Source organism: Eulemur rufifrons, chromosome 14, assembly GCF_041146395.1.
Source record: "Eulemur rufifrons isolate Redbay chromosome 14, OSU_ERuf_1, whole genome shotgun sequence".
In the NCBI taxonomy this organism is placed as follows: Eukaryota; Metazoa; Chordata; class Mammalia; order Primates; family Lemuridae; genus Eulemur; species Eulemur rufifrons.
In genome coordinates, this window is record NC_090996.1 from 21,061,932 (window position 1) to 21,079,185 (window position 17,254).

At 43.0% G+C, this 17,254-nt stretch overlaps 1 protein-coding gene across 1 annotated transcript; it reads left to right on the forward strand.

Annotated features, from left to right (window-relative positions):
- Nucleotides 1-2,472: 2,472 nt before the first annotated feature.
- Nucleotides 2,473-11,748, forward strand: NDUFAB1 (NADH:ubiquinone oxidoreductase subunit AB1). The gene is made up of 5 exons (XM_069486008.1): nucleotides 2,473-2,666; nucleotides 7,556-7,678; nucleotides 8,524-8,611; nucleotides 10,344-10,443; nucleotides 11,562-11,748. Exons 1-4 carry the CDS (start codon nucleotides 2,499-2,501, stop codon nucleotides 10,433-10,435), a joined length of 471 nt encoding a protein of 156 aa, XP_069342109.1. The 5' UTR covers nucleotides 2,473-2,498; the 3' UTR covers nucleotides 10,436-10,443; nucleotides 11,562-11,748.
- Nucleotides 11,749-17,254: the final 5,506 nt, after the last annotated feature.

Sequence of the window (17,254 nt, forward strand, 5' to 3'; positions counted from 1 at the left end):
CTTGTGAGGCAGAACCTGGGCAAAACCCTACAGTTGGTTTGTGAAAATCTTACATGTTGATGTTCTTATTGTTACAATTAATATTGACAAATTAATTCTAAAAATGTGTATTAAATGAATAGAAGTAAATAAATTTCATTTTTCATTAAATTAGAAAGGATCATTTTATTTTCGAAGTTTTTATTATATTTTCATAATAAAACATGGTGGCCCGAAGGAAAGAAAATTTTTTTTTCTAGTGTGGTAGTCAATGTGTTAATAATCTTTACATAGTAAGAGTAAATTTTAACTAACTTAGTATACTAATATGCAATGTATTTTTTATGTTATTTATAATACTTTATTTTCACATACATACTAAAAGTAATATAATACCTATTAAAATAGCCTAATTTAGAAATACTCTTATTCTTTTTCATTCTCATATGCATCCTTGATACCAGTGCCTGCATTGTCACTAGAGTCACTTTTGAGTCAATGACACAGCTTTACTGAATACATCACCTTCACCTTTGCCTAAGTGATCTGAGAGAAATTATTAAAGTACTAATCTGCTGTTACCGTTGGAAATTTTATCTCTGGCTACAAGTATTTATTTGTCTAACATTCTGAGAGTATACTTTTTAAAGACACATTTTTCAGCTGGTCCTAGTGCAGTGGTGTTTACAACTAATTGATTACAACCAGTTACAGATTCCTTTGTTCCTTCTCCACTCCTTTGTTCCTTTGCTGCTTCACTGGATCAGCCTTTAAAAACTAATTAATTAGGCCGGGCGTGGTGGCTCACGCCTGTAATCCTAGCACTCTGGGAGGCCGAGGTGGGCGGATCGTTTGAGCTCAGGAGTTCGAGACCAGCCTGAGCAAGAGCGAGACCGCATCTCTACTAAAAATAGAAAGAAATTATATGGACAGCTAAAAATATATATAGAAAAAAATTAGCCGGGCATGGTGGTGCATGCCTGTAGTCCCAGCTACTCGGGAGGCTGAGACAGGAGGATCGCTTCAGCTCAGGAGTTTGAGGTTGCTGTGAGCTAGGCTGACGCCACGGCACTCACTCTAGCCTGGGCAACAGAGTGAGACTCTGTCTCAAAAAAAAAAAAAAAAAAAAAAAACTAATTAATTAATTTAAAAAATTAAATTAAATTGTTTTAAAAGACACCTTTTAATAATATTTACTGGCTGGGCATGGTGGCTCAAGCTACCATGAATTAATTATATTATGGGGATGGAGTCAGAAAGGTAGCCCAGGGGGCTTGTGAGACAGGTGAAGAGACCACTGAAGGTTCTTAGCAGTGGGCAAAAAGGTTCTACTCCAGCTGCACAGTAATAATGGGCTTACGGAAGCCAAAAGCAGAGGCAGAGAGATGACCACGAGGGCCTGAACTGTGGCAGAGGCAGTGGGAATAAAATAGCGGAACTGGAGAGAGGTTTATGAGGGAAAAGAAATGAGCAGGCCTAAATGGATACCTGATTAAGTAGGAGATGAAGGAGTCTTAAATTGCTGGCTCAGTGAGTGGGTGATGGTGTTGGCAGCTGAAATAGAGAACACACGAGAGGAAGACAACTAATTTGGGTGCTTACAGATCATCGCACTCCCTCCCTACCCTTCCCTGCTTTATTGCTCATTGTACTCATTACTTCCTAGAGTTTTGTTGTTTTTGTTTACATATTTTTGTTCGTTCATTGTCTCTTCCCATTAGAAAGTAAACTCCATGAAGATAGACTGCCTATCTGGCGTACACACTGCTTTTGCCTTAACAACTAGCACATAACAGATACTCAGTTTTTTAAAGGAATGCATAAGTAGAAATAATTTTACAATAGTGGGATCATAGTATGCATTCTATTTTAAATTAAAGGCATTGGGCCCGGCTTAGTGGCTCACGGCTGTAATCCTAGCACTCTAGGAGGCCCAGGCGGGAGGAATGCTTGAGCTCAGGAGTTTGAGACCAGCCTGAGCAAGAGTGAGACCCCTTCTCTACTAAAAATAGAAAAATTAGCCCAGCATGGTGGGACATCCCTGTAGTCCCAGCTACTTGGGAGGCTGAGGCTGGAGGATCGCTTGACCCCAGGATTTTGAGGCTGCAGTGAGCTATGAGGACGCCTCTGCAGTCTACCCAGGGTGACAGAGTGAGACTTTGTCTCAAAAAAAAAAGGAAAAGAAATTGAATCCCCTTCCTCATTGCCCCCGTCATAAAAAAAAATGTGTATTTTAGAACTTCAGAGGGGAAATAAAAATAAGTTCCCTTCTTGTATCAACGATTAATGTGTTTAGGGAAAGACGGCGCCTGCGAGTTTTAATTCTGGCAAGAAGGAGCCATTCGCCTACTAATCTGGAAAGCTGCACAGCGCGGCCCCAAGGCTGCAGGGACGCCAGGAGCCGCCAGGGGCCGCCACCGCCGGCGGTGTGCGGCAGTGCCACTTTGTGCGTCGCCTGCGCGCAGAGAGGAACCCTGGGCCGGGCGCCCAGGCGCAGTGCATTCTGGGTCGGCGTAGCTATGGCGGCTCGTGTCCTTTCCTCCTGTGTCCGCCGCCTGCCCGCGGCCTTCGCGCCACTGTCCCGGGTCCCCACGCTAGCCGCGGCCCGGCCGCTCAGCACCGTTCTGTGCCCCGCGTGGACCTGGACAAGGCTCGGGGCTTCGGAGCCAGCCCCGATGCTCGCGCAGGTGACTCGCGGTGACTTTGCTGGGGCTTGGCAGGGGTCAGGGATCCGGCCCGCTCGGGGTGGGGGCGGGGGACCGGGCAGCCAGGCTGCACCTACTGCAGGTGGGGGTGATCTGGGGGGCATCTGGCTCGCTCCCCAGCCCTGCTGCTTAACGGTGTTTGGTTGACCCATGCCGGGAGGTCAGGTGACCTAATGACTACGAACAAAAGCAAACACCGCTGCGTTCAAATGCTACCTGCCAGTTACCGAAACTGGACAGGTCTTACAACCTCGCGAAGCCTCAGAAGGAACCGCAACGTCGGGTCTCTACTTTGTGTAGTGGCAGTGAGGTTTAGATGAGATAATGCGGGCAGTGCACCTAGCGCGGTACTTGGTAAACTCTCAAAATATTGGCCGCCGTTAGTTGTAATGTTAACGGTGCAAAGAGAAAGCCACACTGGCTTACAGCCTTCTCCACAGCAGTTCTGCCCCTGGATTCTGTCTTAATTTTCTTTCCCCTGTGGCACCTTCTGCCTGTTTCCGGGACTGCTGTAAGTAAGACTAGGAAACAAGTTGTATCTGCTTAATCTGAGGAAACCTGTGTGAGGCTACAACTCTCTAAGGCGGGGATTTTCAACCCTAGCTGCACATTCAAATCACCGGGGTAACTTAAAAAAAAAAAAAAATCCCTTGCCGCTCCCTTCCTTTCTTCTGATTAACTTCTCTGTGAGCAGACCCTGGTATGGCTTTTTTTTTTTTTTTTTCTTTCCAGTTTATTTTTTTAAGTTCCCCAGGAGACTGTGAAATGCAGCCAAGATTAGGAACTACTGCCTTAAGGTAGGATCGACTCCCAAGGTCAAGTTATGAAACCCCTTTTCAACCTCATGGACTTCACGTAATAGTGGTTTCAGTCTTGACTGCATGTTAGAATAAAAAATAAGGATGCCCAGGCCAAATTAATCAGAATCTAGAGATGGGGCCTGGGTGACTATTTTTAAAAGTCATTAGGTGATTCTTTTGTGCAGCCAGTGTTGAGATTCATTAATAGTAAAGGGAATTAATTCACAGGGCATTGTCCTATTGGCTGTATCAAAAAGTTAAAAGTGTCACTTTGAAGTTAAGGGTTAAAAGGGCAGTAGGTAGAGTTGCCAAGTGTTTGGTTCCTGAAGATAGTTTTCAACATTAGGCTAAAATGCAGTCATTGTTCCTATTCTCAGAGCATCGATCTCAAACTTGGTTGTGCATACAGATAACCAGGGTTAAGATACAGATTCTGATTCAGTAGGTCTGGGAAGGGGCCTGAGAGTTTTCATTTCCAGTGGCCTCCCAGAAGATCCTGCTGCTTGAACCATGCTTTGAATAGCAAGGTGCTCGAAGATGTTTCACTACCTCTTCTTGGTTTACATATACAGCAGAGGAACCATTTTAATTTATATTTACAAAGTGGTTTTGACTAAGTTCATTCAAAGCTATTAAGAGACAGCTACTTGCTAGGCCTCATGCTAGCTGTTGACGGATACAGAGATGAATACAAAAGAAAGACATTAGCTTATAACTTCATTGGACACTTTGCAGCCCCTATGTTAAACTTGCCAGCTTCTTCTCTGCTGCTTTTCTGTAGGCTGTTCTGACACTGTTCTCCCTTGGTTTGTCCCCCATCTGTCTCTCTGTTCCTACCTTGTTGAGCATTTTCTCTATGTAACCCTTAAATGTTGGTAGGCTCCAGAGTTCTCTTACCACATAGTCTCCCTGGACTGTCTCTTTACTCTGTTGGTTTCTGTTATTCCCTATATACCCCAAACCTCCACCCAGCCCTCATTCATCTTATCTGGACTATTGTTCATTTCACCCATTCCCTGCTGCTAAATTTCCCCTCCTCACATCCATCCACTCTGCTGACCCGAGAGCAACTAGTTATTCATTTATACTCTTTTTCCCAAGAAAAGGGAACTAAGGCAGCTTTCCTGGGTATAAAAACACCAGATGATATAAAATAGAAGGTAAGAAAAAAGAACAAGGGTAGTACCTTGATCCAGGCAGGCCCCAAATCTCAACTATCAGCAGCCAGAGCACAAAAAGAATTTCCCAACAGTTCTGTGGGGTATGGTACCTAGACCTTTCCTTCCAGTCAGCCAGACTGGGTGACCAAGTAAACGTGATGGTGAGAGAATGGGAAAAGTACAAGTTGGTGCTGAGATTCTGGCTAGGGCCCTAGGTGGTGGAGAGGAGATAGAGGTTTGTGAGCAGAAGTTTTAGAGACTGCACTTCCAGACAGTTGAGTTTGAGATGTCTGGGTTACCTGGATAGGGCTGTCCAGTGGGCAGCTTGTAGAGATGGCCTTTAAAGCCATTTCCTTAGCTTCCTCTGAGTGTCCCTCAGGCACAGGTGGATCTCAGTAGAGTACAAGGATGCTGATGGAAACTAATCAGTTTAAGTCACTAGTCCGGAGGGTGGTCACTGTTTCCTTGCAAACAGTGCCTTCTCTGATGTCTGGAGGAGGTGGCTTATGTTGTACATAATGAAGTATAGATCCACAAACAACCCACGTTGGCTGCTGGGAAGGTGCTTGGCCATTCTATATTCCTCCCCCCCCCTTTTTTTTTTCTTTAAACAGCTGAGATCCAGCAGGAAGGAGCACTAAGTATAGACCCTCTAAGAGGTCATGCAGGGAAGCCTGGGGAGGTGGATACCTAACCTTTGTCTGCCTCAGTTTCCTCATTGATAAAGGAGAGGAGTGATAGTACCATGCATCTCATGGGATTGCTGTGAGAGCTAAAGGAGATGATGTGTGTAAAATGCTTAGGGCAGTACCATAGCCTGAATTATGGATAAGAAATAAAGAGACCCGGCCGGGCGCGGTGGCTCACGCCTGTAATCCTAGCACTCTGGGAGGCCGAGGTGGGCGGATCATTTGAGCTCAGGAGTTCGAGACCAGCCTGAGCAAGAGTGAGACCCCATCTCTACTAAAAATAGAAAGAAATTATATGGACAGCTAAAAATATATATAGAAAAAATTAGCCGGGCATGGTGGTGCATGCCTGTAGTCCCAACTACTCGGGAGGCTGAGACAGGAGGATCCCTTGAGCTCAGGAGTTTGAGGTTGCTGTGAGCTAGGCTGACGCCACGGCACTCACTCTAGCCTGGGCAACAGAGTGAGACTCTGTCTCAAAAAAAAAAAAAAAAAGAAAGAAATAAAGAGACCAGAAGGAGGGGTATAAGAGTGAAGGAACGGGAGCTAGTATTTTGGGGCTACACTACAGCCAGAGTATCAAACTGGCAGGTCATTGTTCTCATGATCCTTCTAGGTAACCCTAAATAGCATTTGCTATACATGTGGCAGCCAGTGTTCCAAGCCCTTTACTTCATCTCACTGATGCCTCACTACAGTCCTGTGACTGTGGCGCTGTTGTTGATCCCCATTTTACAGATAAGGAAACCGAGGCATAGAAGGGTTAAGTAACTTGCTAGTCACAGCTAGTAAGAGCCAGTATTGGGGTACAGACGTAGGCTCTCTAGTTCCAGAGTCTGAGCTCTTGCCCACTACACCTTACTGCCTCATGCTGACCTCCCTGCAGCACCCCACTTTAGACTGGCATGTGGCCTCCAGGTGGAGACTCCTTTGATTTGATTTGATTTGATTTGATTTAATCACATGGTGCCCGCCTGGCCCCTTTAGGTACTTGCCAGTGCTGCTGGGGCAATGCTGACACCTAGGGGGCCACGTGGAAACACCATCACTGGCCCCTTCCCTGGCACTTGTCAGTCCCCCACCTTTTCTCTCTCTCTGTCTCCTCTGCATGAATTCCACCTGTACCATTTCATTTCTTTTTTTTCTTCTTTGTTCTTTTATTTCCTTCCTTTTTTTTTTTTTTTTTTTTTTTAAAGAGACAGGGTCTCACTCTGCTATTGCCCAGGCTGGAGTGCAGTGGCATGATTATAGTTCAAACTCCTGGGCTCAAGCGATCCTCCTGCCTTAGCCTTCTGAGTAGCTGAGACCACAGGTACACACCACCCTCCTTGGCTAGTTTTTTAAAATTTTTTTAGAGAGATGAGGGTCTTGCTATGTTGCCCAGGCTGGTCTTGAACTCCTGGCCTCAGGTGATCCTCCTGCCCCATCTTCCCAAAGTGCTGGGATTATAGGCATGAGCCACCACACCAGGCCATGTACCATTTCTTGATACGCACACAGACAGCCTCTGATAGATCCTTCCACCTCAAACTTCTTTTCTGAGATTACCACTATTACTTCTCCTCCCTCTTAATCTTTACTTCTTTCTGCTTCATTTGTGACTTGGAAACCTCTTCAAGTCACTGCTGATAAGTAGGACTGGTGATATACCCATATCAAAAGTCTCCTTAATCCATGCTGTAATTGGAAAGGAGAGGAGACCATACATTTAGACAAAAAAGAAAAGTCCTCTAAAACTCTTGAAAGAAATACTCCTTAGAATATCCATAAAACTCTCCAACTAATCTCTTTAGCTTGCTGATTAAATCTGATTTCAGTGCCTGATTTTTATGCAAGATAGATGTTTCTTACAGAGGTATATATTGGTTTGGTAGACTGGGCAATGTGTTTTATTATGATTTTTCATAGACCTTTGTGATGAGACTCACCCGAGCCCCAGCAAGCAAACCTAATTTCTATGGGGAAATGCCTTAAGAACTCCCAACCTCAGACTTGAACTCTTGGGCTCAATTGATCGTCCCGCCTCAGCCTCCTGAGTAGCTGGGATTACAGGCGTGTGACGCCACGCCCAACTTGCTGTGTCCTAATGGCCACAGTTAGAATCAGATGATGTGCGTCCTCTAAAGCCGAGGAAGCGTTGTGGAAGGTTTCTATAGGCTTGTGCATTGATTTAGAGGCATTTTAGGTTCAATGACAGTGTTTCCTTCCTGCCCTTGCTCTAGGTTCCAAGTCCAGTTACACAGTTGTGCCGCCAGTATAGTGACGCTCCCCCTTTGACATTAGAGGGAATCAAGGACCGTGTGCTTTATGTCTTGAAACTCTATGACAAGATTGACCCAGAGAAGGTAACTGATGGTGGTTTAAATTTTTTTTCTTTAAATTTAGAGTACTTAATCACATGGTACAAAATGCAAAGGGTCCAAAAGGATATTTAGTAAAAAGTCTCCCTGGCTCCCAGTTCCTCTTCTGGGAGACATCCAAAGTTCCCACCTTCTTGAGAGCCTTTCCGGAGATACTCAGTGCATATGTAAGGAAGTATACACACCTGTGTACATATTATTGTATTTATGTATATCTCTGACCCTTTTCAAAAAACACAAGTGGCAGTGCTCCGTAAAACACTGTTCTGCCCTTAGCTGTTTTAACTCTTCTTGGAATTTTTTTCATAGTGATACATTAAAAAATTCCTTCTTTAATAATTGAATCTGTGGTTTGGGTAAGATATGTTTTTGATAAGGGTTTTTGAAGAGTTCTTGGTGATCCTGAGGTCTGAATTAGGGGCAGGGTGATAATAAACACTCTGTAATTTGAAGCTGCCTGCAATTTGTAATAGTCTGCTACTCTCGAGGGAGAAGAATGCCACTTCTAAAATGTGGAGTCTTGGTTTTCAGTAAGGCAGCAATAAAACCCAAAGTCCCTTGGATGTCATTCAGAACAGAATCAGAGATCTTAGTAAAATATGTAGAGTGAAGTTCTTCGTTAGGTTTGTATATATTGTTAACCACTTCAAAACAAAGTCAAATAAGAAAAGCACACCATGTATATGCCAGCACAGGTTAAAAATATAATGTTAGTTATGGCCTCTTTACATTAAAAAAAAAAATCTTTAAAAAAATATAATGATGAAGTGGAATTGGGAAGCAAATGTTTTCACAGACTAAATTTTGTGTTTGGTATCCCTTTCTTGCAGCTCTCAGTAGATTCTCATTTTATGAAAGACCTGGGCTTAGACAGTTTGGACCAAGTGGAGATTATCATGGCCATGGAAGATGAATTTGGTAACACATGCAGGCTTAGTCTTGTATTTCTTGTATCTGTATGTTGTGATTGTTGACTTAGGTGGATTAAACTGAATTGCTGGGTCTGAATGGAATTGGAGTAAAATATTAATAGAAACAGTAGCATCCACTCACCCCCATCTCCGGTTCCCCACCGGCTTACCATCAGGTAAAGCAAATATTAGAGACAGGGTATTTATTCAGAAAGTACTTAATGCAGGCTTGACAGAGTGACCAGGGAGTGGGGTGCTGAGAAGTGAAAGACCAGAAAAGGCCTAGAAGACTATGAAGCCGATTGTTAAGATGGGGTTCCAAAACGAAGGGCAAAAGCCTCGCCCTATAGATATGCTGATGACACCTTAGTCCCCTCGAGGGCTAGGGCAACATGAGCCAGGTAGAAGCAACAAAGTGTGCAGAGGACAAGACACACACACAGCCCTGTGGCCTTGGTCCCCTATAACACCCTCACATGCACTTAAGTTATCTTTGTTTCGTACTATTTGTTATGCAAATGGGACCTCTGTGAGGCTTCGTGGCTCATGTATGGGTGAGTTGCTTGAATAGGAAGCCAAGGACTACGAGCAGGACTTAGTTAAAATTCCTCACAGGTTATGCTGACTAGAGGGATGGTATTGTTTGTCTAGTAGTTAAGAATACCAGGTCTGGAATTGGGCTTAGCCATGTATGAGCCTGGACAAGTAAGTAACTTGTCTCTCAAAGCCTATTTCTCAGCTGGAAAATGACGGTGGTAATAGTAGGAGTCTCAGAATTGGGACTGTTGTGAGAATTAAAGGTAGAGATTATGTATAAAATGCTCAGCACAGTGTTTGGCCCAAAGTAGTCACTCGCTCACACCTGTAATCCTAGCTCTCTGGGAGGCTGAGGTGGGCGGATCATTTGAGCTCAGGAGTTCAAGACCAGCCTGAGCAAGAGTGAGACCCCGTCTCTACTAAAAAAAAAAAAAAAAAATAGAAATTAGCTGGACAACTAAAAATATATATATAAAAAATTAGCCGGGCATGGTGGCACATGCCTGTAGTCCCAGCTTCTTGGGAGGCTGAGGCAGGAGGATCGCCTGAGCCCAGGAGTTTGAGGTTGCTGTGAGCCAGGCTGACGCCACGGCACTCTAGCCCGGGCAACAGAGTGAGACTCTGTCTCAAAAAAATAAATAAACATTAACTATCAAAACCCAACCACTCATTAAAAGGAGTGAAGTATGGTACACGTGACATGGCTGGACCTTGAGAACATGCTGAGTGAAAGAAGCCAGACACGAAAGACCACATATCATACTGTACGATTCCATTTATAGGAAATGTCAAGAAGAGACAAATGCATACAGACAGCAGATTGTGGTTGCAGGGGTGAGGGGTGATGGGGAGTGACTGCTACTGGGCACTAGGTTTCTTTTAGGGGTGATGAAAATGTTCTAGAGTTAGAGAATGGTGATGGTTGTACAACCTTGTGCATATACTAAAAACCACTGAATTATATAATTTACAAGGAGGAATTTTCTATTATGTGAATTCTATCTTTAAAAAAAAACCGAAACCATTATACCTAACATGATGCGCATATCGTCTAGAACCTAACTGGCTCACAACCTAAAACAGATTCAGGGTTGCTGGAAATTTCTTATATAATTGTAGGTGTCACAGAAAGGTCAGGTGCTTTTAGTTGTAAAGGATTTGCTTTTTTTACACTCACACATAGTTGTAAATTTTTCTTTCAGGGTTTGAAATTCCTGATATAGATGCAGAAAAGTTAATGTGTCCACAAGAAATTGTAGATTACATTGCAGATAAGAAGGATGTGTATGAATAAAATACCAGGTAAATATTTTGACTTATAAAATGGTATTCCTCCATAGAATTAATCTGTGGTTCTTCAATAAAGGAAACTCAAAAAGAAATGAAGGCCGGGCGCGGTGGCTCACGCCTGTAATCCTAGCACTCTGGGAGGCCGAGATGGGCGGATCGTTTGAGCTCAGGAGTTCGAGACCAGCCTGAGCAAGAGCGAGACCCCATCTTTACTAAAAAAATAGAAAGAAATTATATGGACAGCTAAAAATATATATAGAAAAAATTAGCCGGGCATGGTGGTGCATGCCTGTAGTCCCAGCTACTCGGGAGGCTGAGACAGGAGGATCCCTTGAGCTCAGGAGTTTGAGGTTGCTGTGAGCTAGGCTGACGCCACGGCACTCACTCTAGCCTGGGCAACAGAGTGAGACTCTGTCTCAAAAAAAAAAAAAAAATGAAAAAGTGGAAATGTTTGGCAGATTTTCACTCGTTATTTTATCTTTTTTTCCCTTTTCTTTTTACAAAACTAAGTGGGTCTATGGAATGATTTTCATTAGTTAAAAACACAAGCCGCTTCCAGTTATCTGCCACTCAGGGCGCAGCCCTAGCGATGATCTTTATCCTCGAGAGAGGTTGGGAGCAGTCACTCCTCGACAGGACTCCCGTGACTGTTAGCCCTTCTCATAAACAGAGTCTTGTACAAAATACTGAGCAAGGTGACTCAGAAACAGACCTCTGTCTCCTCAAATTACCCACCCTAGGCAAGAGAGGTCTCATGGGCAAGGGGATGGACTATGGGGTACAAGACAACCAAGTTTATTCTCAGCTCTGCTATACTCTAAGCCTCAGGCAGGCTGCTTAACTCTAACCCACAATTTCCTCATAGGTAAATTGGGGGGGTGATAGGCTTTATCTGGGGCTTTTGTGAATAGTGTATGTACATCGCATAATACAATGCCTGATGTGAGAAGCCTCTCAGTAAACATTAGGTCTTGTTATTTAGGCTGTAGAATAATCAAATAAGCCTTTTGAATTAAAACATTGTATTAATTTAACTTTTAGTTACCCTGGATTTAGCATCTTAAAGATATCACTTGGAGTCAGTAACAATACACCAAAAAGAAACACTGAATTTGTTTTGTCTTTCCCAGACCCTCTTGCTTCACTGAAAGAAGATTCAGATGATACTGGCGAGTGTCTGGATGGGAGAACGCATTTTGGCATTATTGCTGACTTGAACAGAGTAATTCTGTTGGACTTGTATTTAAATTGTGTTAAGTATTTTACCCTTTGAAAATAAATCTATAAAACCAAGATTTTTCTCAATCTTTTTTTGTTTTGAGACAGAGTCTCGCTCTGTCACCTGGGCTAGAGTGCAGTGGTATCATCATAGCTCACTGCAACCTCAAACTCCTGGAGTCAAGCGATCCTCCCACCTCAGCCTCCCACCATGCCCAGCTAATTTTTTCTATTTTTAGTAGAGACGGGGGTCTCGCTCTTGCTCTGGCTGGTCTCGAACTCCTGAGCTCAAACAGTCCTCTGCCTCGGCCCCCCAGAGTGTTAGGATTACAGGCACGAGCCACTGCGCTAGGCCTAAATCTTCATTTTTTTCAATGATGTCTATAAAGTGCCTTTTTATATTGCCATTGCTTAATATTTTTAAAGATTCATCTGATTTGTCATTGGTATTCATGCCCATCAAAAATAATGGCATTTCCAGCAGTGTATTTGAAATAAGTTTCTTTCTCCTGCCTTCAGTACAAGGAATGAATATATTCATGATAAAAAGACTTTTTGCTTCAAAAAAAAATTTTTTTGCTTCCATTAGCTTATTAGCTGTATCAGCTGATATCAGCATGTGGGACTAATTTTTCATGCCTGTTCTAAGGATCCCTTTCCAAATTAATAGAATTTAATGGTTTTGGAGGATGGGAGTTTCTTTCCTCCTGGAAGGTCAGTTTGATATTGTGTGTTTGTTATACCTGAGCATCGATTCTGCCCCTTTTATTCTTAGCACTGTGTTAGTTCTGTGGGGTTGATGTAATAAGGTATATGTCTTGCCTGGCTCTTCATGAGATTTAGTTTGAGTCATATAAAGTTACTGTTCTTTTACTGAAATTTCTGGTTTGTAGGGGAAGGGGTAACCAAGGGCCTTGTCGTAAGCAAGCGGTGTCATCTAGGCGGAGGGACTGAGGTAAGGGACCCTCAGAGCAGAGAATCTCACAGCCGAGGGACGAGGTGGTGGAAGGACTGGAGTGAGCTCCAGGGTCGGGTCCATGTTCACATCTGCTTCCCTCCTGAGGTACCCAGTGTTGCTCATTACCTGTGTGTCGCTCTAGAGTTAGTCCAGACATTCCCCCTTTTCCATAGTAGAGAGAAATACACTGTTACATTGAACCTTCTTTTTGACTTAAGGTATCTTTGAAAACTGCTAAATTGGACTATAGGAGCTTCCTCATTCTTTTTACAACTGCATTTTTGTTTTTTGTTTTTTTTTTTTTTTTTTTTTTTTTGAGACAGGGTCTTGTTCTGTCACCTGGGCCAGGGAGCAATGGCATCATCAAAGCTCATTGCAGCCTCAAACTCCTAGGCTTGAGCGATCCTCTTGCCTCAGTCTCCTGAGTAGCTGGGACTACAGGTGCATGCCACCTTACCTGGCTAACTTTTCTATTTTTTGTAGAGATGGGGTCTCGCTCTTGCTCAGGCTGGTCTCAAACTCCTGGCCCCAAGCGATCCTCCTGTGTTGGCCTCCCAGAGTGCTAGGATTACAGGTATGAGCCACTGCACCTGGCCTACAATTGCATTTATTTAACCAATAGCTTGAGTGCTTATCAAGCACTGGGGATCCGATAGGGAACTAAACAGGCTACATGTGATTTCTTTGATTAGAATATTTTGGTAATATTCCTCAAGTTCTATTTTAAATCCCATGGCAACTGCACATTTTGCCAAAAAAAAAAGTGTGTCTATGGTTGTTTCTGCCTAAGATCACAAAGTCTAGCCACACTACCACTAAAGTGATTGCTTTGCTAATATCTTAACCATACGCCTGCAGTGAAACGGCCAATTCACATCATTCTATAGCTATTGTAAATTCCAGACGAGCCAGAATGGGGAAAAAATTAACCGGATCACACACATACAGATAATTCATTGGTAATGCCATTAGGATCTGGTTGTTTAAACAACAAAAGCCTTTCTGCTCTGAGATCTTACTTCTTTGAGAGACTTCTCTGCCACCACAGGTGGGCAGCAAGCTGGTCCAATATAGCATTCCGAGGTGTTTGTGAATCAGAGAACAGAAGAAATGGAATTGTATGTACGTAATTTGTAGTGGCCTCCCCAAAACACCTTTCAGGATCTGTGCATGTGTCGCAGGCAATTCTGTAGTGGGAGGGTGGCTTGTGAGGCCTGTCATGCCCTGGTCCCAGCCTGGTCTTCCAGCCGTTCCCCTTCATACCTCCAGCTGAGCCCCTCAGTCTTCTCACTGTGCCCTGCTTGCAGCAAGTCCACTCATTTACTCAAACAGTGAAGCACCCACTGTGCACTGAGCCCTCCTCCAGGGCCTGAGTGAACAGGGAAATAGTAAGTCTCCGGTCTCTGGTAAGGGAGCTGGTTACAGTCCAAGTGACAGTGTCAGACTGGCCTCGCCAACAATGCATAAGCCAGCTTCCTGTACTGCTCCTGATGGGAAGCACCGAAAAGGACATACCACGATTTCTGCAAGATATTCTTGCCAAAATCGTTTAACCTGAGTCTGATCATGAGGAAACAAACCCAGAAGGTAGGCAGGACAGTCTATAAGACCTGGACTTTTAAAAATGTCATGGGGAAAAAAGGTCAGAGTAACTTCTAAATTACACCAAAGAGATAAGACAACTTCATGGGAAATGTGAAGCTAGGAAGGATTGGGGGGGGAAAAAACAAAAGACTTTTTTTTGATAATTGGACTGTATCTATCTAGGTGATAAGACAATGTTAAATTTCTTAGGTATAATAATAGTATTTTTTATATATATGTATATGTACACACACACAGTGGTTAGAATAACCTCAGGAGACATAATATTTAGGAGTAAAATATGTCTTCAGTAAAAAATGGTTCAGAAAAAAATTAAAAACAATAGCAAAATGTTAATTGACGATAAGGTGATGTATATGTGTGTTCACTGTACTATTTCAACTGTCTGAAATTTGTCCAAAAGTTGGGAGAAAATTCAACATGATACATGTAACAAGTTAGTGTATTAATGACATATAATTGGATATCCAGTGAGATTGGTTGAATAGAAATGACTATATGGTGACATGGAAAGACTGATATTTCAAGTGAAAATAAACTGTACAATCCCATTTATATAAAACGTTCCAAAATGTTAATGATTGTTACCCAGATGTATCTACATGCAGCTAGCTTATTTTTAATATTTCCTAAATTATAAATAATGCATAATAAATGAAAAATGGAAGTAATGTTGAAAAGTATGTGAGCTGTGGCAGTGGCTCAGCAGGAGCTGAGGCCATGGGGAAAGACTTTAACGGGCAGCGAAGCCCGAGCAGAATCTCGAGGCTGTGTAGGAGTCAGCTGCTTGGGAAAGGCAAGGGCAGCAGCGAGTTCAGAAATGAGGTGGGCCATGAGCTAGGTCAGTTGCGGATATTGCTAGAATGTGAAATGCGTCGGGTGGGCTTGCGTGTGCTAGATGTGGCTGGCGTCAGGCCACAAAGGAGGACCCCTCAGTCTGGTTAAGGAACTTGTCAGCAGTGCCACTGCAGGACTGTTTGCAGGGCAGGGGCAGATGTATCCGAGACCAATCATTGGTAGCTTCACAAAGGGTGGACTGAAGGGGATGAACTCGCTGGGTACAGGAAGAGCCCATGAGAAAAATGCAGATTTGGAGGTTGGGATAAAGAGAGATGGAATAGAAAGAGATTCTGGGAATAAAAATGGCAGAAAATGATCAGGTGAAAAAGGAAATGAATCTAGGGTATCTCCCAAATTTACTGCTTGGGCTACTTGTACTGGGTGAGTTGCTGTCTAAAACAGGGATTAAAGGGCAATCAGATTTGAATAGGATATAATTTCAGTTTGGGACGTGTTGACTTCAAGGTGTTTGTGGGATACCCAAGCAGGTGACAGATAGGAACAACTCAGGAAAAATGTCAAGCCAGGAGTGGGGTCAGTGTTTGTGAGGTGCTTCCCCAAGGCTGGCTCCCTCCTCCGGCTGAGTTCCCACTGAGGATTCCTCGCTCCCTCACTCTGATAAGTGACTTACGAGGGAATGACTGACCCTCTCCAGGATGGACCTTTATATACTTAAGCCTAATATGAATTCTACTTCCTTCAGGGGTGGGTCAGAGTTAGGGGTGAAAAGGCAGGAGAACTGAGAGAGAGACTGCCCTGTATCACTAGAAATTTCCTTACCAAGTGCATGTATTACTGTTTTAATTTTTTAAATGATAGCCAATTAATAAAGCCAATTTAAAAATTAACTTTAGTAATAAAGTTAATTAAGCCAATAAGCAAATGCCAAAATTCAAAGTTCAAAAAAGCAATTCACAAACACACATTAGTACCCTTAAGACATGTAGCCTAATCAGGGGGGAGGTGGAGGGGAGGGGTAAAACCTACCTAGCAGGTACAATGACCACTATTTGGGTGATGGGCCCACTAATAGTCCTGACATTAGCATTATAAAAACTATCCATGTAACAAAACATTTGTACCCCCTTGATATTTTGAAATTTTAAAAAAAGTCTAAATAGAGATGTGCTCTAAAAGTATAAAATACAAAACTGGATTTTGAAGATGGTACAGTAAAGAATCTCATTTACAATTTATTATATGTAGAAATGATATAACTGTGTTAAATATGTTAAAGTTTTTTTTAAAAGAAACATAGCAAAACCAAGGAAAGAAAAAACTTGAAAGCAAATGAAGTATCTGAATTCTTTCCTAAATTCTCAAATATCAGGCACATCTGGGTTCTGAATTGTAGGCTCACTCACTGACAGGCATGTGACACTGGCTAAATCACTTCTCTGAGCCTATGATCTCCTCCCGTGGCTACAGTGGGAGTAACAGAAGGGATACGGTACAGTGCCGACAACTTAATGCACGCAACATCATTTGGTGCAGTGTCTGGAACACGGCAAGACACAGTGAAGGAGCTGATGTTACAGGACCTGAATGCAGAGTGTTTAGAATGAGCACCTGGTGGATAGAGTCCCAGAGGAGGTACCCATTCTTCACATCAAGGAGATACCTGCTAAAACATTCACTGGTGACGTGTCACAGTATCTGCATGTCTGTCAAATGTCACAGCAAAGTGGTTAACAGAAAGCAAATGTGGTTAACTTTTTAACAATTGGTAAACCTAGGTGAAAGGTATGTGTGTTTGAAAATTTTCAAAACAAAAAGGAAAAACAGTGAAATATTTTATATTAGATAAGGGCAAAGGGTAAAAACAGAAGCAAGAAACTTGAAAATTAGGAGTTATAAAATGGACCAAACAATGAGGAAAAGTTGTATCAGGAGAACAAGAAGGGCTAACACGGCTTCAGAACAAAAATATCCTTGATAAACTAGGCAAAGCCAGAGGGGGCAGAATCCCAGCTGAGAGCAGCCAAGTGGCGTTGGCAGGGGTCTCCTGGGTGTGAACTAGCTCAACCTCCTAAAGCATGGCTGGGCTAAACAGAACTCTCAGGCAAAAAGTAGGAAGAAGTCATCACCTCTTGCTCTAAGGACTGTCTTGTTGATGGGGTCCCTGTTGTGGAAAGGATTCTGTTACTTACCTACAGTTGAGAAAATGCCAGACATCTCCTCAACAAGTATGGTAAGATACTC